General features: G+C 43.4%; 1 protein-coding gene across 1 annotated transcript in view; it reads left to right on the top strand.

The window, feature by feature from the left end:
* The window catches only part of LOC311224673 (calpain-5-like), a 339,044-nt gene that overhangs the window by 213,862 nt on the left and 98,904 nt on the right, over nt 1-26,278 (top strand). Inside the window, exon 2 of the mRNA XM_084309752.1 lies at nt 5,559-5,718. Within this exon, the coding sequence (XP_084165878.1) occupies nt 5,563-5,718 (156 nt within the window). The 5' untranslated portion in view covers nt 5,559-5,562. The remainder of the gene's footprint in view (nt 1-5,558; nt 5,719-26,278) is intronic.

Raw genomic sequence — 26,278 nt, 5'->3', positions numbered from 1 at the left:
TCTAGGTATTGTATACCATGTTTTCAGGTATCCCAGTGTCCTACTAACCAGCTATACCAACCACATGGGTGAATGACATACTCGTTTCTGAGTTGGAATATTAATGGTCTTAACCGCCGTAAAGTTCTTAGCTTCATCAGAAGACATCAAATAGACGTGGCCTTCCTGCAAGAGTCTCACTTGGATGACGCAGAGCACAGTAAACTGGGGAAACAATGGCAAGGGCAAATATCTTTCTCCTCATTTACATCTTCAGCAAGAGGGGTGGCTATTCTGGTAAGAAGAGGGATCCCCTTCTAACCGAACCTAGTTGAAAAGGATAAAGGGGGGGGAGCTCCAGTAGCTCACCACGTACCGCGAGTGCTATTTCAGCGCCGTGGACAACCGTGCTCGCACGGATCTGGGGCTGAGCGAGTTCGAATCCCGGACTGCAGCCGTGCCTTTCCCAGAGTGTCTTCCCCCCCATCTGAACCCTTTCAGCCTGCTTCTGTCGGTCGAACTTGACCAAGTATAAATGCGATAAACGTATAAAAGAGCCAGGGAAATGGCCAAAGTTTAAAAAAAAGAAAAGGATAAAGGGGGAAGATATATTTTAGTCAGGGGATATATGGGAGACTAACTGGTCACTATGCTGAATGTATATGGTCCGAACCACGATGACCCTAACTTCTATGTGAACCTTTTTCTTAAAGTGACATGCACCCCTTCAGAACTTATAATTGGTGGTGACTTTAACCTGGTATTAGACCCTGCTATGGACAGATCCTCCCCTACCCCTAAACCTTTGACCTCAGCGGCCAAGGCTCTTAAAAAAGAACTTATGGATCTTAATTTGTTGGATACATGGCGGGAGGGGCATGCATCTCAAAGGGAATACAGCTTCTACTCACACATGCACAACAGTTACTCTAGGATTGATACGTTCTTTATACATACAGCAAAACTCCATCTTGTTTCGTCCTGCGAATACTTAGCCATGACACACTCAGACCACGCCCCCCTTTTGATTAAAATAGCCTTAAGCGACTCTCACACAAACCCCAAACGCTGGAGGTTTCCTAATTTTCTAAATAACGATGAGGATTTTGTCAAATTAATTAACGAACAGTTGGACTGGTATTTATTGATTAATAGGGAATAAATAAATAATATTTAAATAAATAATAGTCTGGGAGACCCTTAAAGCTTACATAAGAGGCTCCATTATTAGTTACTCTTCCTGGAAAAAGAAACACTATCAAACCAAATTACGCTCACTAGAGTCTGATATAAAAGCGCTTGAAAATCAACACTCTCTATTACAATCACGGACCTTATTGGATCAGATAACGGCAAAAAAGGCAGAATATAACACTATCACCTCGCGAGAGGTAGAAAACGCTATGTCAAGGTTGAAACATCGCTACTATGAGCAGGGTGACAAGGCAGGGAAACTACTAGCGTGGCAAATTAGAAGGGAGGATGCCGCTAGGTGTATACCGGCCATTAGGGTAAGCGACAAAGGGGAGTTGACCCGGAACCCACTGCTCATAAATCGGGCCTTCTCAGACTTCAGAAGTCTCTCTACTCCTCGCAGGGGGAGAAGAGACAGGAGATGTGTGAGTTCTTGGACAACCTAGATATACCTAGGATAACAAAGGCACAAGGGGGGTCCTCGACGAGGCGATAACTAAGCAGGAAATACTAGATGCCTTATCAAAACTGACGCCAGGGAAAGCTCCAGGGCCGGACGGCTTCTCTATAGACTTCTACAAGGTATTTATTAGCAAATTGATAGACCCTCTCCTAGAAATGTTCAACTACTCCATTGAGAATGACCAACTACCTGATACCCTTGAACAAGCTCTTATTATAGTCCTGCCAAAACCAGGGAAGGACCCTACCTTATGCGGGTCGTACAGACCAATTTCGAATCCTTTCCAACGAATATAAAAATTTTACTAAAATCATAGCCACTCGACTTGAGAGAGTAACCTCCTCACTTATTAATACGGACCAGACCGGTTTCATACAAAATCGCTCATTAATAGACAACGTGAGAAGATTTCTTAACTTGACGCACTATGCCAAATCCATAGAAGACCCAGTCATAGCGATCTCGTTGGACGCGGAGAAGGCATTTGACCGAGTAGAGAGGCACTTTCTCTTCGCTGTTCTACAAAAAATGAACTTTGGGCCAAATATGCTAAGAATGATCCATATGCTGTACCTTAACCCTACAGCCAGGATACAGACCAACTCCGAGATTTCACCTTCTTTCCCTCTAAGGCGCGGTACTAGGCAGGGTTGCCCTCTTTCCCCGACACTTTTTGCGCTGGTAATCGAACCCCTGGCTATAGCAATAAGGTCACATAAAGCTATTGGTGGGATCAAGGTGGGTCCTGAGAGCCATGTCATCTCTTTATACGCGGACGACATAGTCCTGTTTCTAACCAACCTTGACTCATCCATGCCTGCCCTTATGGAAATACTGTCAAAGTATAATGTAATCTCAGGCTACAAGATTAATGCACAAAAAAGCGTGGCCATGCCACTTAACTCACTAGCCGAAAAAAGTGCCAAGGTCCAATTTCCCCTTCCAGTGGAACTCACAATTTTTAACATATTTGGGTCTAAAAATCCCGAACCAAATAGATACAATTTTCTTACTAAATCATGACCCACTACTTAAAAAGGTGGAGAAGGACCTAGATAGATGGATGCAGCTGCCTCTCTCGCTAATCGGACGTGTGAACTGCATTAAGATGAACATCCTACCTACATTTCTCTATCTTTTTCAAACCCTCCCTATATCTATACATAAGAACTTCTTCAAGAAATTACAAAGGATATTATCTGCATTCATATGGAGAAGGAAGGTCCCTAGAATTAAAATTAAAACCCTATATAATTCCCCCCAGTGTGGTGGACTGAAACTCCCGGACTTCCAACGCTATTACTAGGCTGCACAGACAAGGGCTCTGTGGATTTGGCAGAATGAGTCGATTAATTCCCCTGCCTGGAGACAAATAGAACAATGCCATACGATGGACGTACCGCTGGCCGGAATTCCTTTTATCAGGAAGTACCACACCCTGAAGAATAGTTCAGATAACCCATTTATTAAACACACAGCAAGAACATGGTTTGAGATTCAGACACATCTTGGTAGCTTTATTGCATTTCACAGGAAGACTCCCTTCCACAACAATCCAGCTTTGCCAGAATCACTTAGAGATGGCATCACCAAGAAGTGGTACACTCAGGGAATTAAAACTTTTGGGGACCTATATGATAATAACATACTTATGTCCTTTGAACAGTTACGTGCCGCCTTCCACCTTCCAACTACTAATTTCTTCAAATACCTACAGGTCAGACACTTCATAGGTACAGGTCAGGGAGGAAACTCCACTCTTCCAAAACACCTCCTCATAGATGATATTCTAAAAGGAGTTATTCACACTAGAGGCATCCTATCATTAACATATGATAGAATTCTGACCAGTACAGAAATTATACCCCTAAATGCCAAGAACAAATGGGAGCGGGACCTGGACTGTACCTTTGATGAAGATGAATGGGAATCACTATGTGAGTCTGCACTATCTTTTTCATATAACACTCGACATAAACTTATGCAATTTAACATTCTCCATAGAACCTATTTTACGCCGGAAAGACTTCACAGGATGAATGAGGCTATCTCTGACCTTTGCCCTAGGTGCTTAACGGAAACAGGTAGCCTGCTCCACATGTTCTGGGAATGTAACAAACTGAGACTTTACTGGGGCTCAATTTGGGAGATTCTTGAAGAGGTCACAGGGTTTGAGATCCCATGTACACTAAATTAGCATTATTAGGAGACATGTCTGACATTTCTCCAGATAAGAGAGGCAAGGTGCGGATCATTAAATTGGCCATGATTGCAGGGAACAAGTGTATTGCCATGCTGTGGAAAAGTGCTGAATCCCCCCCATGTCTATGTGGCTTAGTGAAATCTCTTCGTACATGGCATCAGAGAAAATAATGTTCAATCTTAAGAAAAAACCACGTCTCTTTGATAAATGCTGGGCTGGGTTTAGGCAATACTTAGAACCGATTACATAGTAGGTTGACGATGTAGGCTATTATTGAAGCTCCCTTTTGTCTTTCTGAAGGGTATATATTGCAATGAATGATACTGTAAATGTTATTAGTTACTCTTTGAAGAGAAAAGATGTAACGGTAGATTTTTATTTGTTTGGTGTAGAGGTATGGGCACCTGTTAGACGGGTGTAACTGGGTTTACAAAACTCTCAAAATGTGTAAAAAAATAAAAAAAAACTGAATGTGTTGAGGTCCTAGTCTGGGGGAGGGGCCGAGTTTTTTTTTTTTTTTTTATATATATTCTTTTTTTTTTAATTTTCTTTCAGGGGGGGGGGGTGGTTTAATTTGCATCTATTTTTCTGTAACTCGGGGAGGGGGGCAGTTGGCAGCATTTCCTATTGTATGGTTGTTGAACTGTTGAACTGATGCTGTAAAACTGAAAAAAAAGAAAATACCAATAAACATATTGTTTAAAAAAAAAAAAGTGTGTGGGTCTATTATTTTTCTCATTATACTATCCACTGAACTGTTTTATGTGTACAACCTCAATCTTTAGAAAATGTTACCAGCATCTTTAATATTTAATATTGCAGGTTGGGAATCACAAGGTAAAGCGTTTTTGATACAAATTTGCTGCATATAAATGCACATTCAAGTATACTAATGCACCAATATTTGACTTTTAGATACATTTGTAAATGTACATTTCAGAGAGATTTTGTCTTCCCAACAAATCTTTTATTTTAATTTTTTGTAATTTCCATACATGTACATTTATGGCCCCTGACAAAAATCGGCAGGATATCTTGCGGAGAACTTTTAACCCAATGTCCATGATGGTATTGTCTATGGAAAAATGCATTCAGAATGTATTTCCTAGACATGGCAACGAAAATCATTTTCTAGCCACTTTTCAGGGTTCACCTTATGGCCTAAATGTTGGCAGGTCCAAAATTATTGTTGTTGTTTACATTTAGCATGTATCCCCTCCCTACTTCTCATTTCCCCACCTGGAATGCACCTGATTGGATAAATGACATGCTGGTGCTCTAGTGCGACATCTAGTGGCTAGTCACTAGACATTGCTGTTTGAGCCAATCGGAGGCTTTGTTACATTCTGGATGATATTTGTATTGTGTCTGTCTGTCTGTTTATCTGTCTGTCTGTCTGTCTGTCTGTCTGTCTGTCTGTCTGTCTGTCTGTCTGTCTGTCTGTCTGTCTGTCTGTCTGTCTGTCTTTGTGTGTGTGTGACTCTTTGGTTACTTTACTGGTATTTCTCTCCACTGTGATCAGGTATTGCCAGAGAGATGGCTGTGTATTTTAAAACAATAATAATGATGTTTAACCTGTCTGTCTGTCCTCTGTCTCCGTCTGTTTCTCTCTGTCTGTCTGCTTGTATCTCTGTCTGTCTGCTTGTCTCTGTCTGCTTGTCTCTGTCTGCTTGTCTCTGTCTGCTTGTCTCTGTCCGCTTGCCTCTGTCTCGTCTCCAGGTTGATGGTGGTCCCTTATGAAGGCCAGTCCTACTCGGCCTTGAGGAGGCGCTGTCAGCAGAACGGATGTTTGTTTGAGGACCCGCTGTTCCCCGCTGAGGACAAGTCCCTGTTCTACCAGGACAACCGCATCGGACGCATCACCTGGAAGAGGCCGCAGGTGAGAGGAATATATATATATAGAATCATAACTGTTACGACGGAGACAGGTAGGTTCCAGTTGTGGAGTAATAAGTAGAAGCAGAGAGGGTGTTTACTCGTTAACGGTGGTTCTCTTTATTTGTAGAACGGTACACATAGAGTAATAGCAACAGATAGAACACTGACGCAGGGCGTCTAGGAGAGAAGATAATAATGATAACAATAAAGGCAGTAACGTCCAGTGTCTGCGGTACCGCCGTGTACTCTGCAGGAGAATGAGAAGATCCGACAACTGGAAGTAGAGAGACAGGGGTTTAAGTAAGACCACATTCCAGACATACCAAGAGACGAGTGACAGGGAAGCCAAGTGACAGGTGTCAGAATGGTGGGTAGGTCTCAGGCGGGGCCAGAGAACCCAAGCGTTACAATAACTACCTACCTCATACTATAGTCCACCCATATAACTCTGTAGGATAGCATGCACTATAGTGCTGTATGTATATACATTTATATTTACAGCATATATATCCATATCTGTCTGAATATACCTGCATATAATCCTTCTATATACCTGCATATAACCTATACAACTGCATGTACAATAATGCTGTATATACCGTTTATATATTTATTCTTACCGTATATATATACAGTATATATATATATATATACACATCTGTCTGTACATACCGTACCTGCATATAATGCTTTTTACATATCTAGATACTATATCTATATCTGTACATATCCCTTACCTACTCTTACTTGTTACGCTGCTGCCCAGTAACGGTACACGTATCCGTACTGAACCATTTCAGTACTGGACCTTTGGTTCAGTACGCACTGTGTACCGAATGAATGCAACGGTACGTTAACCACCAACGGAACTTTTTTTTTCGTGCAGAATTGTATTCAAAACTGCAGGTTCACCCCTGCCCAAAATATAACTTGCGCAAAGGGACGGATGTTCATTCAGCTCACGCACAACACTGATAGATTACCTGTAATTTAGCATAGCCTCATAGTGTGGCGAACACACACACACACACACCACACCCTTGGTTGCTAGATTGAGAAGGGGCCGTCTTGGAGATCAAATTAATGAGTTTGCGGCATATAGAACGGTCATTCATACACAGCAATGTGCCTCCGAACAAGGTGTGATAAACATGAAGTGGTGTATGCTCCTTGGCATGAAACAGGACCTGCATCACACTTCTTTCTCTATTCAATAACGTTTTACCCTGAGGGATGATTTACAATAAAGTGTTAAAAAATAAAAGTAGGCTTCTTACATTCTTGATGCTAGAACTCCCAAAATACTGTTAGCATAAAAAAGAAGGTAGGCCAGATGTAGTTTACATAGCTTGCATAAAACTGTCTCGAGGTTCCACAAGTTAATCAAAAGTATTTCCAACCGGGGCTTGAGATGATCAGAGTGCAAATCACTGTCTTCGCGACCAGTTGTTGTTATTAGTACTTGTTATTAGACGTTGCGTGTCTCCTATCCGTCATGCAGTGCAACAAATAATTGAAAACACAATGTTCAGAGTGTGATAATGTTCTTTTTACAGTTTCACAACTGTCAGGACACATTTTTAGAAACCTTATTATCTTTTCTCAAAATATATGTATTGGGCATTTATAGATGTGTGTGTTTCATAGGAATAGTATGTAAATGAAGAAAATACAGTTACAGTAAGCACTATAAAAATGCAGCAGGTGAGTTCAACTGTCTTCAACCAAAATGGAAGGAGAGTGAAGTACACAATATATACAATACACTGGACACAAGACCAATGATGCACACTGATGCAAATATAAAAAAAAAATCTCCATATACCCAAATCAGTCAACATGGAGAATCACAACAAAACATGTCCCATGTTCCCAATTATGCCACATTAATGTGGAACGCCCTACCCAAAGCTGTAAAAAGATGTGATTCCCTACCCACCTTCAAAACTGCTCTCAAAGAGCACCTACGGGAGGCTGCAATTCTAAACTGGCCCCCGTAAATGTCCAAACCAACCCCCTTCCACCCACCCACCCACTCCTAATGTACAGTTTTCTCCCCCTCGTATGTATATCTGCTAGGATCTCTGTTTAACAGTACTGTATATTTGCATATCTTGTATGTCATGTATTGTCAGAAATGTCATGATATATATCTGTATGTTGCATATGTTAATGTCATTATGAATTGAAAATGGGGGACCCTGATGTAAACAAGACGAAAGTCTTTCTCTGTGTATTGAGCCATACTGTATTGTACCCATTCTGCAATAAAGTTTTCAATCAATCAATCAAAGGTTAAGCACAGCAGTGTGTAACTGGTTCAAACAGAATTACAGTACAGTAAAGTCATATGAAACGTGTGTGTTTTGTGTTTAGAGTTTTGTGAAAAGGGAGGGCAGTTTTGTGAAATGTGTTTTTTAAATTGTGAAAAACTGTAAAAAAAAAGAAAAAAATATTGTGTATAGTTTTTACAAGTGTGCTTCATTTAGCAGAGGATCTGAGGTGTTCTGCTTATTCTGTGTGTGGTTGTACTAATTATGTGTAGTGTTTTGAAACACTGGGCCTTGTTTTCAAAATCGTGCTTACAGTAAGCAATACATTTTTTTTGTATCACAACTAAATGCAAAAATGTGTAAAAACTACGAAGGATCCATTACACACAACAATACATGTAAAAATGTAAAACACAATGTGATGTTTTTCTTTACAGTAATTACATAACTCCACTATCCTTCAATATGTCCCAGTTTTTTGTAAGCAATTTGAAATTCAGTGACAGTAAGCTATACATACTGCATTTAGAAACATGTACGATATAGGCCTACTAACTATACAGTAATGCATCTTGTACACATCCTTCTTGCCCCCCGCCCCCGAAGAAGAAAAGAAAAATCCTTTGGAACCTTCAGCAAACTGTGCCCTCTGCACTGGCTATATATATAGGTGTGGTCACATCAAGTGTCTTACATTTTGAGTCGTTGTTTAATCAATGACACCAGATGTGTTCATTGTGTTCAACTTTTGCTGACTGTGGCTATCATTTTGCATCACATGAGCTTCAATGTGCACACATCAGAGATTTTTGCAACATGTGTTTTAGCAAGACAAAATGTGTTTATGGTCTTGGCAAATGGGGGCTAGTTTTATTGAATGTGTTTAGGGAACTGGTCATTTGGTTTAGGGTATTGTGTTTTGTGTTTTAGCAGTCGAGAAAAACTGTAATAATATAAGAGAAATAACAGTAGGGCAGGGCGCCCCTGGTGGCGCACCACGTTAAGACACATGCGTAATTGCAACGTCCGAATCCGGCCCCCAGGACATGTGTTGCATGTCCTCCCCCATCTCTTCTCCCAATTTCTCTCTCTGACGGTCCTATCAATATAGCACAAAATGCCATACAAATATCTATGGATAAAAGATATCCATCTGAGCTCCTTTGAGCGGTGAGACCTGGCGGTGGTCAATCCCATAGTTTGGACAAGGTTTTGTAGGTTTTGTAGGTTTTGTAGGTTTTGTAGGTTCTGTAGGTGTTGGGTTGGTTGAGAGAGAAGGAACCTGGAGGCTGTGAAGTAGTGTGTCAGACGGAACAGAGAGACAGAGGTTTTACAAAGGACAGCTCACACAGACTTAAAATAGAATGGAATTTAGGGAATTTGTCTGTCTGTGTGTGTGTGTGTGTGTGTGTGTGTGTGTGTGTGTGTGTGTGTGTGTGTGTGTGTGTGTGTGTGTGTGTGTGTGTGTGTGTGTGTGTGTGTGTGTGTGTGTGTGTGTGTGCGTGCGTGCGTGCGTGCGTGCGTGCGTGCGTGCGTGCGTGCGTGCGTGCGTGCATGTGTGTGTGTGGGTGCATGTGTGTGCGCGGGTGTGTGTGTGTGTGTGTGTGTACATTTCAGCAACCTTTGCTTCGTGACCAGTTGTTTGTTTATCTAAACCAGGAGCTGTGATCGCTAGCTATATCTCTCTCTGTTAGCTGAAGAATAGAGGTAGATAGAGGTGGATAGAGGTGAATAGAGGTGAATAGAGGTGTATATAGGTGAATAGAGGTGAATAGAGGTGTATAGAGGTGAATAGAGGTGAATAGAGGTGAATAGAGGTGTATAGAGGTGAATAGAGGTGTATAGAGGTGTATAGAGGTGAATAGAGGTGTATAGAGGTGAATAGAGGTGAATAGAGGTGAATAGAGGTGTATAAAGGTGAATAGAGGTGAATAGAGGTGAATAGAGGTGAATAGAGGTAGATAGAGGTAGATAGAGGTGAATAGAGGTGAATAGAGGTAGATAGAGGTGAATAGAAGTAGATAGAGGTGAATAGAGGTAGATAGAGGTAGATAGAGGTAGATAGAGGTAGATAGAGGTAGATAGAGGTGAATAGAGGTGAATAGAGGTGAATAGAGGTAGATAGAGGTGAATAGAGGTAGATAGAGGTAGATAGAGGTAGATAGAGGTAGATAGAGGTAGATAGAGGTGAATAGAGGTGAATAGATGTGAATAGAGGTGAATAGAGGTAGATAGAGGTAGATAGAGGTGAATAGAGGTGAATAGAGGTGAATAGAGGTAGATAGAGGTAGATAGAGGTGAATAGAGGTGAATAGAGGTGAATAGAGGTGAATAGAGGTGAATAGAGGTAGATAGAGGTAGATAGAGGTGAATAGAGGTGAATAGAGGTGAATAGAGGTGAATAGAGGTAGATAGAGGTAGATAGAGGTGAATAGAGGTGAATAGAGGTGAATAGAGGTGAATATAGGTGAATAGAGGTAGATAGAGGTGAATAGAGGTAGATAGAGGTGAATAGAGGTAGATAGAGGTAGATAGAGGTAGATAGAGGTAGATAGAGGTAGATAGAGGTGAATAGAGGTAGATAGAGGTAGATAGAGGTGAATAGAGGTAGATAGAGGTAGATAGAGGTGAATAGAGGTAGATAGGGGTAGATAGAGGTAGATAGAGGTAGATAGGGGTAGATAGAGGTGAATAGAGGTAGATAGAGGTAGATAGAGGTGAATAGAGGTAGATATAGGTGAATAGAGGTAGATAGAGGTAGATAGAGGTGAATAGAGGTAGATAGAGGTGAATAGAGGTAGATAGAGGTAGATAGAGGTAGATAGAGGTAGATAGAGGTGAATAGAGGTGAATAGAGGTAGATAGAGGTGAATAGAGGTGAATAGAGGTAGATAGAGGTGAATATAGGTAGATAGAGGTAGATAGAGGTGAATAGAGGTGAATAGAGGTAGATAGAGGTAGATAGAGGTAGATAGAGGTAGATAGAGGTGAATAGAGGTAGATAGAGGTGAATAGAGGTGAATAGAGGTGAATAGAGGTAGATAGAGGTGAATAGAGGTGAATATAGGTAGATAGAGGTAGATAGAGGTGAATAGAGGTAGATAGAGGTAGATAGAGGTGAATAGAGGTAGATAGAGGTGAATAGAGGTGAATAGAGGTAGATAGAGGTAGATAGCGGTAGATAGAGGTAGATAGAGGTGAATAGAGGTAGATAGAGGTAGATAGAGGTAGATAGAGGTAGATAGAGGTAGATAGAGGTGAATAGAGGTAGATATAGGTAGATAGAGGTGAATAGAGGTAGATAGAGGTGAATAGAGGTAGATAGAGGTGGATAGAGGTAGATAGAGGTAGATAGAGGTAGATAGAGGTAGATAGAGGTAGATAGAGGTGAATAGAGGTAGATAGAGGTAGATATAGGTGAATAGAGGTAGATAGAGGTAGATAGAGGTGAATAGAGGTAGATAGAGGTGAATAGAGGTAGATAGAGGTAGATAGAGGTAGATAGAGGTAGATAGAGGTAGATAGAGGTGAATAGAGGTAGATAGAGGTAGATAGAGGTAGATAGAGGTAGATAGAGGTGAATAGAGGTGAATAGAGGTGAATAGAGGTAGATAGAGGTAGATAGAGGTGAATAGAGGTGAATAGAGGTAGATAGATAGCATAAGTATGTCTCCTGTGATGCACGTCATGTAATAAATAAGTATGTCCCCTGTGACGCACGTCATGTAATAAATAAGTATGTCCCCCGTGACGCACGTCATGTAATAAATAAGTATGTCCCCCGTGACGCACGTCATGTAATAAATAAGTATGTCCCCCATGAGACACGTCATGTAATAAATAAGTATGTCCCCCGTGAGACACGTCCTGTAATAAATAAGTATGTCCCCCGTGAGACACGTCATGTAATAAATAAGTATGTCCCCCGTGACGCACGTCATGTAATAAATAAGTATGTCCCCCGTGAGACACGTCCTGTAATAAATAAGTATGTCCCCCATGAGACACGTCATGTAATAAATAAGTATGTCCCCCGTGAGACACGTCATGTAATAAATAAGTATGTCCCCCGTGACGCATGTCATGTAATAAATAAGTATGTAATAAATCCCTCTGCAGCAGAGACCAGGCTGCATTAGTCCAGTGGGCGTGGCACCATCCGTGTTCTATAGTGTAGCTCAAACATGAGTCACTTCAACCTGGAAGGGTGTGGGCTTGAACCTGCGATGGATTCAGCCCAACGCGGATCCCAGACGCGTTTATCCGGTTGCCCAGACCTTGTGTCTTAAGTCTTAAGCATAGTCTCTATTGAATACTCAAATCGAATCTAATCTTCATTCCACAGTGTCTGTTTGAGTGCGTCATACAGCTGTAGCAAAGGTAAACCAGAGTCCAGTCACAGGCTGTTGACATAATGAAGAGGTCTGTTTACATTTTGAAGTGTGTATGTGACGGTTTAGTATGCTAGTGATTACATAGTTGGGTCTAGTTATATCAGGAGAGTTATTAGCACCACTGACCTAGTTGTAGGTTGTTGTAGCATGTAACATTAAACATTATCCTGGATTGTCCTGAAGAGGAGTTTCACATTGCAGAAATGCATGGTTCATGGGACTGGGGCCAGCCCACTTGTATTTAACAGCACATTTGCCCTGAACTGTTGGCTTCAGGCTGTGTTATTGTCGATCAACCAACACATCGTTTGAGAGCTAAAATGGCCACCGTTTGATTGACACCCTACTTGACCTATTACATGCTTCCAATCTCGGGTTATAAAACCAAACAGCCAACGAGCGTGAACGGACCAGTCACATCTGACGGTGAAAATGATTGACCGTTTTTGTAGCCAATGACATTTTGGAGATGACGATATCTTTACTGGGATGTTTACTACGATAAAGTGAGAGAAGAAGAAAGGGGAATACTCGCTCAACGTGAAAATACATTGGACCGGACGGCCATTTTGGATAAGCATACCGATACACACATTAGAAAAGCATGTGTAAAACACACATTTTCCGTGGTATTCTTATCAACGTTGGACCTGTACTAGAAAATACTTAGTTTTCCAGCTCATACTGTACCTCTCAGCTGGAACTATTTTGCAGACCTAGCTTAGCACAAACGAACGGACCACTAGCCTAGCTGAGAACTCCGGGAGAGGTGTATTTTGCCAACATCTAGGCTAGTGTTTCCGTATCCACTTCCATTCATTTGTGCTAAGCTAGGCTAGCTCGCAGCTGGGTAGCTTTCTACTGAACGTACAGAGAGGAAATTGGTATCCATCTTCTTGTCTGACTGGAGAATGCTGGCGTGTTCCAGTTAAAAAAAAAGGGACATAATTCAACCATTTTCCATCTTAACCTTGAATCTTCGGAACACTTTCACATTTTAAGAGGTTTAAGATTTATTTTATTTAAGAAATTAGTCTAAATCTAATTTGAATCATTCATTTTCCAGTTCTTCTTCCAGCTGTTCTTATGTCCTTCCCTGCCTGACTGCCCCCCCCCCCCCCCCCCCCCCCACACACACACATCCCTGCCTGGCTGCCCCCCCCCCCCCCCCCCCACACACACACACCCAGCAGTAAAACACAGGCAGTACATCAGGTGTTCCTGGCGCCAAAGACCACAGCTAATTCATTAAAGGGGAACTATCTTATAAATGGCCTTTTTCAGTGTTTAGCATTGTTTCCTAGCTATGTGAACTTATATTAATAGGATCTATGTCTCTAATTCTCATATTGGCGCATTCTTCCAATTCTCCTCTCACAATATTCACCCTCACTGAACTGAGTCATCTGAAAATGTGCATATCTGTGATGTCAGAGATTTCTCAGCTGCATAATAATGTGGCAGTTGATGTGGCAGTTGGCACCAGGCCACACAGTGGTTGGAGCCCAGCCTCAAAATGGCTTACGATCTTGAGGTAGAAAAATGCTGTTTTTGAGTACTACAAAACAATGAAAAAAAATAAAAATAAACTTACAGAGGTGTTCCATAGACTCACAGGAATTGTGTAAAAGTGCCCAAATAGTGAAAGAAATAGTAAAATAGTTCCCCTTTATCCAAAGCTAATCTATTGCTTGTGTCTGAACGGCCTGTTTGAGCTTGTTAATCTGAAGGCTCCAGACCGCTGGCCCAGTGGTATCTGTGTCGTTTCCCCTGAAAGCTCAATCAATACTAGTGAACATGAGAGCGAACTCTCTCCAGACAGAAACCAGAGAAGACTTTCATGATGTTCTTCTTCTGCCTCTCTGGGTCTCTACGTGACTGGAGCTTAAAGGAGAATGTCACCCATGTTAATCATTTAAGAATCCACATGTTGTTTATTTACATTTTCATTATTATTAATATTAGCATGATAGGTAGTAGGAGAGAGGGATACTTTGAATATGTAATGTCACAGAGAGAGAAAGAGAGAGGGAGTGAGAGAGATAGGTAGTAGGAGAGAGAGACCTTGAATATGTAATGTCAGAGAGAGAGAGAGAGAGAGAGAGAGAGAGAGAGAGAGAGAGAGAGAGAGAGAGAGAGAGAGAGAGAGAGAGAGAGAGAGAGAGAGAGAGACCTTGAATATGTAATATCACCTGGATGTAATATCAGGGCCTGCTCCATAACATAGACAATGAATGACCACAATACAATAACATCGCTCACAGTCCGTTTCTTTTACCAAAGTATTATTGTTTACATTTAGATTGTTTCTTTATCCGGTACAATATAATAGTCCCACCCAGGCTGTTTCCTCTGATACGGACAAACCCACTAGTGATTCATAGACACAGAGGGCTCTTTGAAATGACTCACACTACAATTGGTGTGGCTTTTCTGGCCGATGGCCCAGCTAACAGCAAATGTTAAGACCAAACACGCATGCACTCATGCACTCATGCACACACACACACACACACACACACACACACACACACACACACACACACACACACACACACACACACACACACACACACACACACACACACACTGCATTTACTTGAATTATGAAGATGATTGTGAATGATGTATGAAGCTGACCTCCTGATAGATGATTGATGTTAGTTTCTCCTACATGCCAATCGTTTCTGTTCCCGGTACAGTGTGAATTATAATGTTAATACAGACACGTTTTCTTTACTGTCTTTTTACTATGATGCACCTTACTACTATTCTACTATACCTGTACTTATACTACTACCTATCATGCTAATATGTCTATACTACTATGCTAATATACTTATACTACTATATCATGATAATATTTATGCTACTATACTTATACTACTACATATCATGCTAATATGTCTATACTACTATGCTAATATACTTATAATACTATCTATCATGATAATATTTATGCTACTATAGTTATACTACTACCTATCATGCTAATGTCTATACTACTATTCTACTATACTTATACTACTACTACCTATCATGCTAATTATGTCTATATCACCTCCTGGTTTGGGAATAGCACTGCACAAGACCGAAGCAGACTACAAAGAGTGACACGTTCAGCCGAACGCACAATTGGAGGGGGGCTCCCCACCCTCCAGAACATTTACAACAAGCGTTGCAAGGGCAAGGCTAAGAGAATCATTAAAGAATCCAGTCACCCGAACAACTGCCTCTTTGAACTGCTGCGGTCAGGCAAGCGATACCGGAGTCTCAAGGCGAGCACAGAAAGACTCAGAAGAAGCTTCTATCCCCAGGCCATCAGGCTGCTAAACGAACAATGAATGAACACTACACAACAACAACCACCAAACGCACATAGCACACACATCCACACGCACACACTCACTTTAAACAAACACACTGTAGCACCCACTCCACACACTTTATAGCACACACCCACTTTAAACAAACACACTGTAGCACCCACTCCCCACACTTTATATTTATTGATGAAGGATTGCACTACAACTCGTACACCTTACTGTAAATTGTACCTAAAATTGTACCTCATCCCATTTCTGCTTTGCACTAGATAGTACTGTACATTAGTACACTGCATAGTATTGTATATTATATGGTAACTCAGAACATTGTACATATGTCTATACCGAACACTGTGACCTCATTTTTCTTCTTCTAAATTACATGCTATATTATGTTATTTGATACTATCTTGTCTAGCACAGTCTCTGGAGCGTAACAGTAAGACGCATTTTGTATGAAAGTATTCTGTACTTCTGTATGACAACTATTAAAGAACTTGAACTTGAACTTGAACTATACTACTATGCACTCAGAGTGTAGCACTCAAGTTCAACACTGCTAGATGAACAGCACCACTGACCCTGAGCTGCCAGAGTTCTTCCCTTCCTGCTGACTTGTTGTTCACAATCTGTAAGTCGCTTTGGATAAAAGCTAAATTACTAAATGTAAATGTAAATGGGTTTAATTCACGTTCAATTCTATTAATTCAAATTAAACAACAGAAGCAACATTCACACAAACACGTTACAGACTCGTAAAGTCACAGCCTCATAAAGTCACAGCCTAGTAAAGTCACAGCCTAGTAAAGTCACAGCCTCATAAAGTCACAGCCTAGTAAAGTCACAGCCTAGTAAAGTCACAGTCTAGTAAAGTCACAGTCTAGTAAAGTCACAGCCTAGTAAAGTCACAGCCTAGTAAAGTCACAGCCTAGTAAAGTCACAGCCTAGTAAAGTCACAGCCTAGTAAAGTTACAGCCTAGTAAAGTCACAGCCTCATAAAGTCACAGCCTAGTAAAGTCACAGCCTAGTAAAGTCACAGCCTAGTAAAGTTACAGCCTAGTAAAGTCACAGCCTCATAAAGTCACAGTCTCGTAAAGTCACAGCCTAGTAAAGTCACAGCCTAGTAAAGTCACAGTCTCGTAAAGTCACAGCCTCATAAAGTCACAGCCTAGTAAAGTCACAGCCTAGTAAAGTCACAGTCTCGTAAAGTCACAGCCTAGTAAAGTCACAGCCTAGTAAAGTCACAGCCTAGTAAAGTTACAGCCTAGTAAAGTCACAGCCTAGTAAAGTCACAGCCTAGTAAAGTCACAGCCTAGTAAAGTCACAGCCTCATAAAGTCACAGCCTAGTAAAGTCACAGCCTAGTAAAGTCACAGCCTAGTAAAGTTACAGTCTCGTAAAGTCACAGCCTAGTAAAGTCACAGCCTAGTAAAGTCACAGCCTAGTAAAGTCACAGCCTAGTAAAGTCACAGTCTCGTAAAGTCACAGTCTCGTAAAGTCACAGCCTAGTAAAGTCACAGCCTAGTAAAGTCACAGCCTAGTAAAGTCACAGCCTAGTAAAGTCACAGCCTAGTAAAGTCACAGCCTAGTAAAGTCACAGTCTCGTAAAGTCACAGCCTAGTAAAGTCACAGCCTAGTAAAGTCACAGCCTAGTAAAGTCACAGCCTAGTAAAGTCACAGTCTCATAAAGTCACAGCCTCATAAAGTCACAGCCTAGTAAAGTCACAGCCTAGTAAAGTCACAGCCTAGTAAAGTCACAGCCTAGTAAAGTCACAGCCTAGTAAAGTCACAGTCTCGTAAAGTCACAGTCTCGTAAAGTCACAGCCTCATAAAGTCACAGCCTAGTAAAGTCACAGCCTAGTAAAGTCACAGCCTAGTAAAGTCACAGCCTAGTAAAGTCACAGCCTAGTAAAGTTACAGCCTAGTAAAGTCACAGCCTAGTAAAGTCACAGTCTCGTAAAGTCACAGTCTCGTAAAGTCACAGCCTAGTAAAGTCACAGCCTAGTAAAGTCACAGCCTAGTAAAGTCACAGTCTCGTAAAGTCACAGTCTCGTAAAGTCACAGCCTCGTAAAGTCACAGTCTCGTAAAGTCACAGCCTAGTAAAGTCACAGCCTAGTAAAGTCACAGCCTAGTAAAGTCACAGCCTAGTAAAGTCACAGAATCGTAAAGTCACAGCCTAGTAAAGTCACAGCCTAGTAAAGTCACAGTCTCGTAAAGTCACAGTCTCGTAAAGTCACAGTCTCGTAAAGTCACAGCCTCATAAAGTCACAGACTCGTAAAGTCACAGAATCGTAAAGTCACAGACTTATACAGTCACAGTCTCGTAAAGTCACAGGAAGAACATACTGACTGAACTGTCCTGGGGCACAGGAAGAACATACTGACTGAACTGTCCTGGGGCACAGGAAGAACATACTGACTGAACTGTCCTGGGGCACAGGAAGAACATACTGACTGAACTGTCCTGGGGCACAGGAAGAACATACTGACTGAACTGTCCTGGGGCACAGGAAGAACATACTGACTGAACTGTCCTGGGGCACAGGAAGAACATACTGACTTAACTGTCCTGGGGCACAGGAAGAACATAATTCTGAAAAAGGGTGACCTTCCCCTTTAAGCGTACAGTACCAGCTACTGCCATGTTGACTTGACTGGGACCCGGACAGATAAGGCCACATTGACCAGAACCACACCTTACTGCCACCTAGTGGTTATCTGTGTTGTGCAAATATAAAGCAAGAAACTCGAGGAGCTCCGATCGATCGACAGTATTGATCCGTCCAGGGAGTGGCACGGACCACATTCCAGGGCAGTTACTCCACGTCCACTCAGTCATTTTCAAATGCAGTTAATACCCACTTATCAATCATATTCATAATCACAGATCACTCTGAGTTATTTATTAGGTGGTTGGACGTGAGCATGTGTTGGATGAAGGACTAAAAGTAATTTGGATCGGTGGGTTGGTATGTCAATCATTTCAGGTCAGTTTACGTGTGAAACATCCAGGATGGGGGAGGGGAGGGGGGGGGGGGGGGGGGGGCGCTCAGCAGTGCTCTGACCTGATAAACACACGATTAGAGAGATTGTCTCCATGATGTTTATGAGCTGTGTGAGTCAGAGGTTAGACTAGTGTATTCCTGGCGTTTTTTTATACGTTTTTGACGACGTATGATGTCCTATCTACACAGAAACGCGTATTTTGGCGTTTTTTTGTGGATACGGCTGAAACGCAAAATTGTGTTTGCGTTTGGAGATACGCAAAAAAACGAGTCGACAAACAGCGTGTAGTCAGCACGCTAGCCGTTGTTGCGAAAACGCCCATGCGCAGTAGATACCATCTGCGTGCCCTTCCGGTGACAGCAGAGTGTGTGTGTGTGTGTGTTTGGGACAGAGCTCCGTGTCCCAAATAGCTTCAGCTACCATGTGTTGTCAAGTTATTGTTATAAGGACCCCAGTCCAAGCTACAACAGTCTGCATTCCCTTAACAATTGTTTGTATTGAGCCGTATTGTATTGTACCCATATGCAATATGTTAAATAAAGTTTACATCCATTCATTCTGCTAGCATTACCGATGGCATGAGCAGCTGGCTAACGTGAGCTATCAGGATTCAGACCCTGTTAGCTCAGAGTTCCTCTTTCAACTTAAGAAGCATTAAACAAAATGGCCCAGTCATCTATTCACCTTTGTTTAATACACACAGCGTTGTCTCTAATGTTATCTAACTACTGATAGCTCGCGATATCATCAGTTTTGATGCTGGCTAAGTAGCGTGAGCTAACGGTAGCTTCTAGCCACAATACTCCATTGACGTTAGCATGCAGCTAACAATGCTACAATGCATCCGATCGTTTTTTAGCCTAAACTATCCGCTCTTGGTGGTCACTTGTGTTGATGTTAGTTTTGTTTCATCAACAAATGACAGGCAGAACACACAGTGAATGTATCCGTTTTGTTTATTGCACTTTTATTAGGCTTTGCTGAAAAAAGAATTGCTGCATTGAGCAAGATGGTGGCGCGGCATAGGCGCCTGCCTTATTTACATTTTCTTTGCTGGAGCTTCCAGGAAGTGTATTGGCACATTCGTTCTGATTGGTTGAAATTGCCTTCATGTTTGCCACCTACTGCCACCTACTGCTTTGGCAGTGTACTACATCAGTGTGCTCTGGTGACAAAACGAAAAAAAAACGAAAGTGTGACTCGAGGCGCATGACGTCGCGGCGATACGCGGCGATGCGTATAAGAAAACAATACGAAGATGATACGAAAGGTGTAACCTCAGCCTTAGTGCAGTGATCTGGTTCACTAGTATAGAGAGCCCTGTGAGAGAATGAGCTCATTTAACAGACTGAGAGACTCTCTCTCTCTCTCTCTCGTGTGTGTGTGTGTGTGTGTGTGTGTGTGTGTGTGTGTGTGTGTGTGTGTGTGTGTGTGTGTGTGTGTGTGTGTGTGTGTGTGTGTGTGTGTGTGTGTGTGTGTGTGTGTGTGTGTGTGTGTGTGTGTGTGTGTGTGTGTGTGTGTGAGACAAGCAACAATGAGTGCCTGAATGAATGAGACCAAACTCTTGACAGTTTTCTGTCTCCCAATGGAGCATTTTGACTGACACACACACACACACACACACACACACACACACACACACACACACACACACACACACACACACACACACACACACACACACACACAGACACACACACACACACACACACACACACACACACACACACACACAAGAGAGAGGGGGATGTAGAGAAAGAGAGAGAGAACAGTGCTAAGAGAGAGAGACAGAGAGAGAGCAGTGCTAAGAGAGAGAGACAGAGATAGAGCAGTGCTAAGAGAGAGTGAGCAGTGCTAAGAGAGAGACAGAGATAGAGACAGAGAGAGAGCAGTGCTAAGAGTGAGATAGAGCAGTGCTAAGAGAGAGAGAGAGCAGTGCTAAGAGAGAGACAGAGATAGAGACAGAGAGAGAGCAGTGCTAAGAGTGAGATAGAGCAGTGCTAAGAGAGAGAGAGAGAGCAGTGCTAAGAGTGAGAGACAGAGATAGAGCAGTGCTAAGAGAGAGTGAGCAGTGCTAAGAGAGAGACACAGATAGAGACAGAGAGAGAGCAGTGCTAAGAGTGAGAGAGAGCAGTGCTAAGAGAGAGAGATAGAGATAGAGACAGAGAGAGAGCAGTGCTAAGAGAGAGATAGAGACAGAGAGAGAGCAGTGCTAAGAGAGAGATAGAGACAGAGAGAGAGCAGTGCTAAGAGTGAGAGAGAGCAGTGCTAAGAGAGAGAGCAGTGCTAAGAGAGAGAGACAGAGATAGAGAGAGAGAGCAGTGCTAAGAGAGAGAGAGAGAAACAGAGAGATAGACAGAGAGAGCAGTGCTAAGAGTGAGAGAGAGCAGTGCTAAGAGAGAGAGACAGAGAGAGAGAGCAGTGCTAAGTTTTAGTCTATAAAGAATTGACTGAGAATGAACAGTACTCAAGTTTCAAGTTTCAAGTTTCTTTAATAGTTGTCATACAGAAGTACAGAATACTTTTATACAAAATGCTTCTTACTGTTGCGCTCCAGAGACTGTGCAAGACAAGATAAGTATGAAATAAAATAACATAGTAAAATTAGAAGTAAAAAAAATGAGGTCACAGTGTTCAGTTTAGACATATGTACAATGTTCGATGCAGAATAGACGTAGTTACCATACAATATACAATACTGTGCAGTGTACTAATATACAATACTATATAGTGCAAGGCAGAAATGGAGAAATGGGACGAGGTGCAATTTAGGTACAATTCACAGTAGGTGTACGAGTTGTAGTGCAAATCCTTTATCAATAAATATAAAGTGTAAGTGTGTTTGTGTGATCTAAAGTGTGGAGAGTGGGTGCTGCAGTGTGTTGTTTGTTTGAGTGAGTGTGTGCGTGTGGGTGTGTGTGCTGTGTGCATTTGATGGTTGTTGCATAGTGATTATTGTTCGTTTAGCAGCCTGATGGCCTGGGGATAGAAGCTTCTTCTGAGTCTTTCTGTGCTCGCCTTAAGACTCCGGTATCGCTTGCCTGACCGCAGCAGTTCAAAGAGGCAGTTGTTCGGGTGGCTCGAGTCCTTAATAATTCTCTTAGCCTTCCCCTTGCACCACTTGTTGTAAATGTTCTGGAGGGTGGGAAGCCCCCCTCCAATTGTGCGTTCGGCTGAACGTGTCACTCTTTGTAGTCTGCTACGGTCTTGTGCAGTGCTATTCCCAAACCAGGAGGTGATGTTGCCGGTCAGGATGCTCTCTATTGTACATGAGTAGAAGTTCCTAAGGATCTTCTGACTGACTTGGAACTTCCTTAGGCGCCTGAGGAAGTAGAGGCGTTGTCGTGCCTTCTTCACAACACTGCCAACCAACTTACTGCTTATCTCTTACAGAATGACCTCCTAGACCCTAATCAGTCAGGCTTCAGGACTGGTCACTCCACAGAGACAGCCCTCATTGCGGTCACAGAGGCACTTCACTTAGCAAAAGCGAAAGGCCTCTCCTCTGTCCTGATTCTCCTAGATCTATCTGCAGCCTTCGACACAGTCAACCACCAGATCCTCCTTGCGGCCCTCGCAGGAATGGGAGTGGCTGGCTCTGCGCTGACATGGCTGTCATCATACCTCAATGACCGCTCCTACCAAGTGTCATGGAGAGGGACCCTGTCGGCCACCCGCCCCCTGCGGACGGGTGTCCCCCAGGGCTCGGTTTTAGGACCCCTTCTCTTCTCCCTCTACACTAAATCACTGGGTAACATTATCACGTCTCATGGCTTCTCCTACCATTGTTATGCCGACGATACTCAACTCTTCCTCTCCTTCCCTCCCTCAGATATCCACGTCTCTGAGCGGATCTCGGCCTGTCTGTCCGACATCTCCGCCTGGATGACGTCCAACCACCTCAAACTGAACCTAAGCAAAACAGAATTGCTCCACCTGCCGGCCAAATCCTCCCCCCTAACCGACCTTTCAATCACAGTCGAGAATGCAGCTGTGACTGCGTCCCCGACCGCCAAGAACCTTGGTGTTGTCCTCGATGACCAGTTGAACTTCTCTGCTCACATCGCAGCGACGACCAGAACCTGCCGATTCCTCCTGAGCAACGTCAGAAGGATCCGCCCCTTCCTGACAAAAGAAGCCACCCAACTCCTCGTCCAATCAACAGTCATCTCCCGCCTCGACTACTGCAATGCACTGCTCGCTGGCCTCCCGGCCACTGCCACTAAGCCTCTTCAACTCATTCAGAACGCAGCGGCCCGCCTGATCTCAAACCTACCGAAGTCGGCCCATGTCACCCCACTTCTTAGGGACCTGCACTGGCTCCCCATTGCTGCACGAATCCGCTTCAAGGCCCTCGACCTAGCATACCGGGCGGCAAAGGGAACCGCTCCCGCCTACCTCCGGTCAATGGTCTCTAACTACACACCCTCAAGACCCCTACGCTCTGCATCTTCTGGCCGCCTCAGACCTACTCCTATCCAAGCTCCGGGAGGGTCATCAAAGAGAAGTCGCCTATTCTCAGTCCTTGCCCCACAATGGTGGAATGAACTACCCACCCCAGTTAGGACAGCCGAATCACGTCCAATCTTTCGCCGTCGACTAAAGACGCACTTCTTCAACCATTATCTGAATTAAAAAAAAAACTAAAAAAAAAAAAATCTAACCCTAACTAACCGTACTGTCATGCACTTGTCCTAATAAACTAACCTACACTGTAGCACTCAACACTTTGATGAACATTGTTGCTCAGCTGATAGAGTTGTGCCCTTCCTGATGGCTTGTCGTACAGAACTTGTAAGTCGCTTTGGATAAAAGCGTCAGCTAAATGACTAAATGTAAATGTAAATGTAAATGTGTGTGGTCCATGTCAAGTCCTCGGATATGTGGGCTCCGAGGTACTTGAAACTGTTCACTCTCTCAACCGGTGCCCCGTCGATGCTGAGGGGGCTGTAGTCCTTGACCCCCGACCTCCTGAAGTCCACAATCATCTCTTTTGTTTTGCTGACGTTCAGGGAGAGGCAGTTCTCCTGACACCACTGTGACAGGTTCTCTACCTCTTCCAGGTAGGCCCTTTCGTCGTTGGCAGAGATCAGGCCCACCACTACTGTGTCATCAGCAAATTTGATGATGGTGTTGTTGTTCCGCTGTGCTACGCAGTCATGTGTGTACAGGGAGTAGAGGAGGGGGCTCAGAACACAGCCCTGGGGGGCCCCTATGTTGAGCGTGATGGATGAGGAGGTGCAGTTGCCGGCTCTTACCACCTGGGGTCTGCCCGTCAGGAAGTCCAAGACCCACTGGCAGAGGTCATAGTTCAAGCCCAGGTCCCTGAGCTTGGCTATGAGTTTGGAGGGGACTATGGTATTGAATGCTGAGCTGTAGTCGATGAACAGCATTCTCACATAGTTCCCCTGCCTCTTGTCCAGGTGTGATGCTGCTGTGTGCAGCACATGGGCTATGGCGTCCTCCGTGGACCTGTTGGCGCGATATGCAAATTGCAGAGGGTCCAGGTTGATGGGGAGGGAGGAACAGATGTAGCCCTTCACTAGCTTCTCAAAGCACTTCATGGCTATGGAGGTGAGGGCTACAGGGCGGTAGTCGTTGAGGCAAGCCGGCGTAGATTTTTTGGGTACAGGGATGATGGTGGACTTCTTCAGACAGGTGGGGATGACAGCCTGTTCCAAGGACAGGTTGAAGATGTCAGTGAATACCGGGGCCAGTTGGTCGGCACAGACTTTTAGGACGCGGCCGGGGATGCCGTCCGGTCCTGCTGCCTTCCTGATATTCACTTTTTTAAAGATCCGTCTCACCTCATGCTCTGTTACCCTGAACACTGAGTCTCCATCAACTCTGTTGAAGATACATGTATTTGCATCATAAATTAAATAACTGTAAACATCTGTCTCCTGAGTCATTCAGCCATTGTGTAGTGTGATGTGTGCCTGGTGCCATTGTATGGCAGCCATTGAGCCTGCGTAGCCCAAGGTTGGGTGCTGCCAGTGGTGGTGAAGGAGGCAATTTCCACCCTACATTGTGGGGAGCGCTTTAAGTGTCTAGAAAAGTGCTATATAAATGTAATGAATTATTATTATTAATATCTCTGAATAATATATGACGATATTGAGTGGTTTTGAGCTAGCGGCCACACCCAGGTGATGCACTAATGGAGCTCTGCCTTAGTTCAGGAAGTCATCTGTCATCAGGAACAACATCAACAACTCCAAATGTTATTATTTTCCATGGACATGGAGGGCCCTGAATGGCATGACTAGTGTGTGGAACTCCAATCTCCCCCGACACATCAAGTTGAATTTCTTCCATGCGGTCCTCCTATATGGCTGTGAAAGCTGGACCCTGAAGCCCACCCTGCAGACGGCTCTGGATGGGTGCTACACCAGAACGCTGCGTGCAGTGTTCAACATCGACCAGCACGAGCATGTTACCAACAAGCAGCTGTATGCAGTGTTGGGAAAGTTCACTTTCTACATGAACTAGCTCAGTTCACAGTTCACACATTTTTAAATGAACTAGTTCAGTGCATAGTTCATAATTAAAAATGTTTGACAAAAATTCATGGTTTCAAAAATGAACTCGTTTATAGTTCTTTTTTCAATACATTCCTGCGAGCTATTATTTGTCAAAATTATTGCCACAACCCATATAGAACCACAGACAGCAATCAGAATACTGGCATTTCCATCACACTGTGATTATTGATCAGTGTTTCCCCTACCATTGCCTTGAAGGGGCGGCCCGCATCGTACGTAACAAGTCTTTCTCTCCACGCGCAACACGCACACACCAATGGTGTGTGGGATCCATCACACGGGCGTCGATCACGAGGACGTCCCCCACCGACATACGTTGTCAATAATTTTCACCATCAGCAATGACTGGTCAATTCAGGCCCATTCACAACCGGATGTGGTCACTTGTCCGAACGGCTTAGACGAGGCCGTCCGATGCTTAAGAGGTTAAAGTGAGTGTGTGCAGTGAATCTAGAATGGATGGGTTAGTGTTGCATGGAGTCCACATTGAGCATCCTGATGGCCTGTCTCTCTGTACCGGCCACGAGACTCCGGTAGCGCTTGCCTGACCGCAGCAGTGCAAAGAAGCAGTTGTTTGGGTGGCTAGAGTCTTTGGCTATTCTCTTATCCTTGCCCCTGCAACGCCTGGCGTCAAAGAGAGCAGCTGTATGTTTCAAACCGGAGCAGATATACTGTCAGGAGGACAGAGAGCCTCTCTCCTTGCCTGGTAGCGGATGATGAGAACGATTTAACCCGCCCTGAGCCAGTTAGCCAGAGTCAAGGTACTGAAACCGGGTTGAGGCTCCAGTCCTTTGCTCGAATGACACCTGCTACACAATGGTGCCGTGACCTGGATCACACAGGGGTGGTGGGGGGGGGGGGGTCTGTCGTCTACTCGTGTAACAGAGTTGAAGTCTGGTTAAACTCACTCTTCATAAATAAACCCTTTGGCTGAAGCTGTTTCTCTGTGGAGGTCTGTTCTCCTAGTGTTCTTTAATGTGGGTTTCCTCCTACGTCATAAAAGGACAAGTTTAGACA

This window comes from Notolepis coatsorum, assembly GCF_963971535.1.
Source record: "Notolepis coatsorum genome assembly, chromosome: 1".
NCBI classification, from domain to species: domain Eukaryota; kingdom Metazoa; phylum Chordata; class Actinopteri; order Aulopiformes; family Paralepididae; genus Notolepis; species Notolepis coatsorum.
The sequence above is the reverse complement of the archived record's forward strand: the minus strand, read 5'-3'. Positions and strand labels throughout refer to the sequence as shown.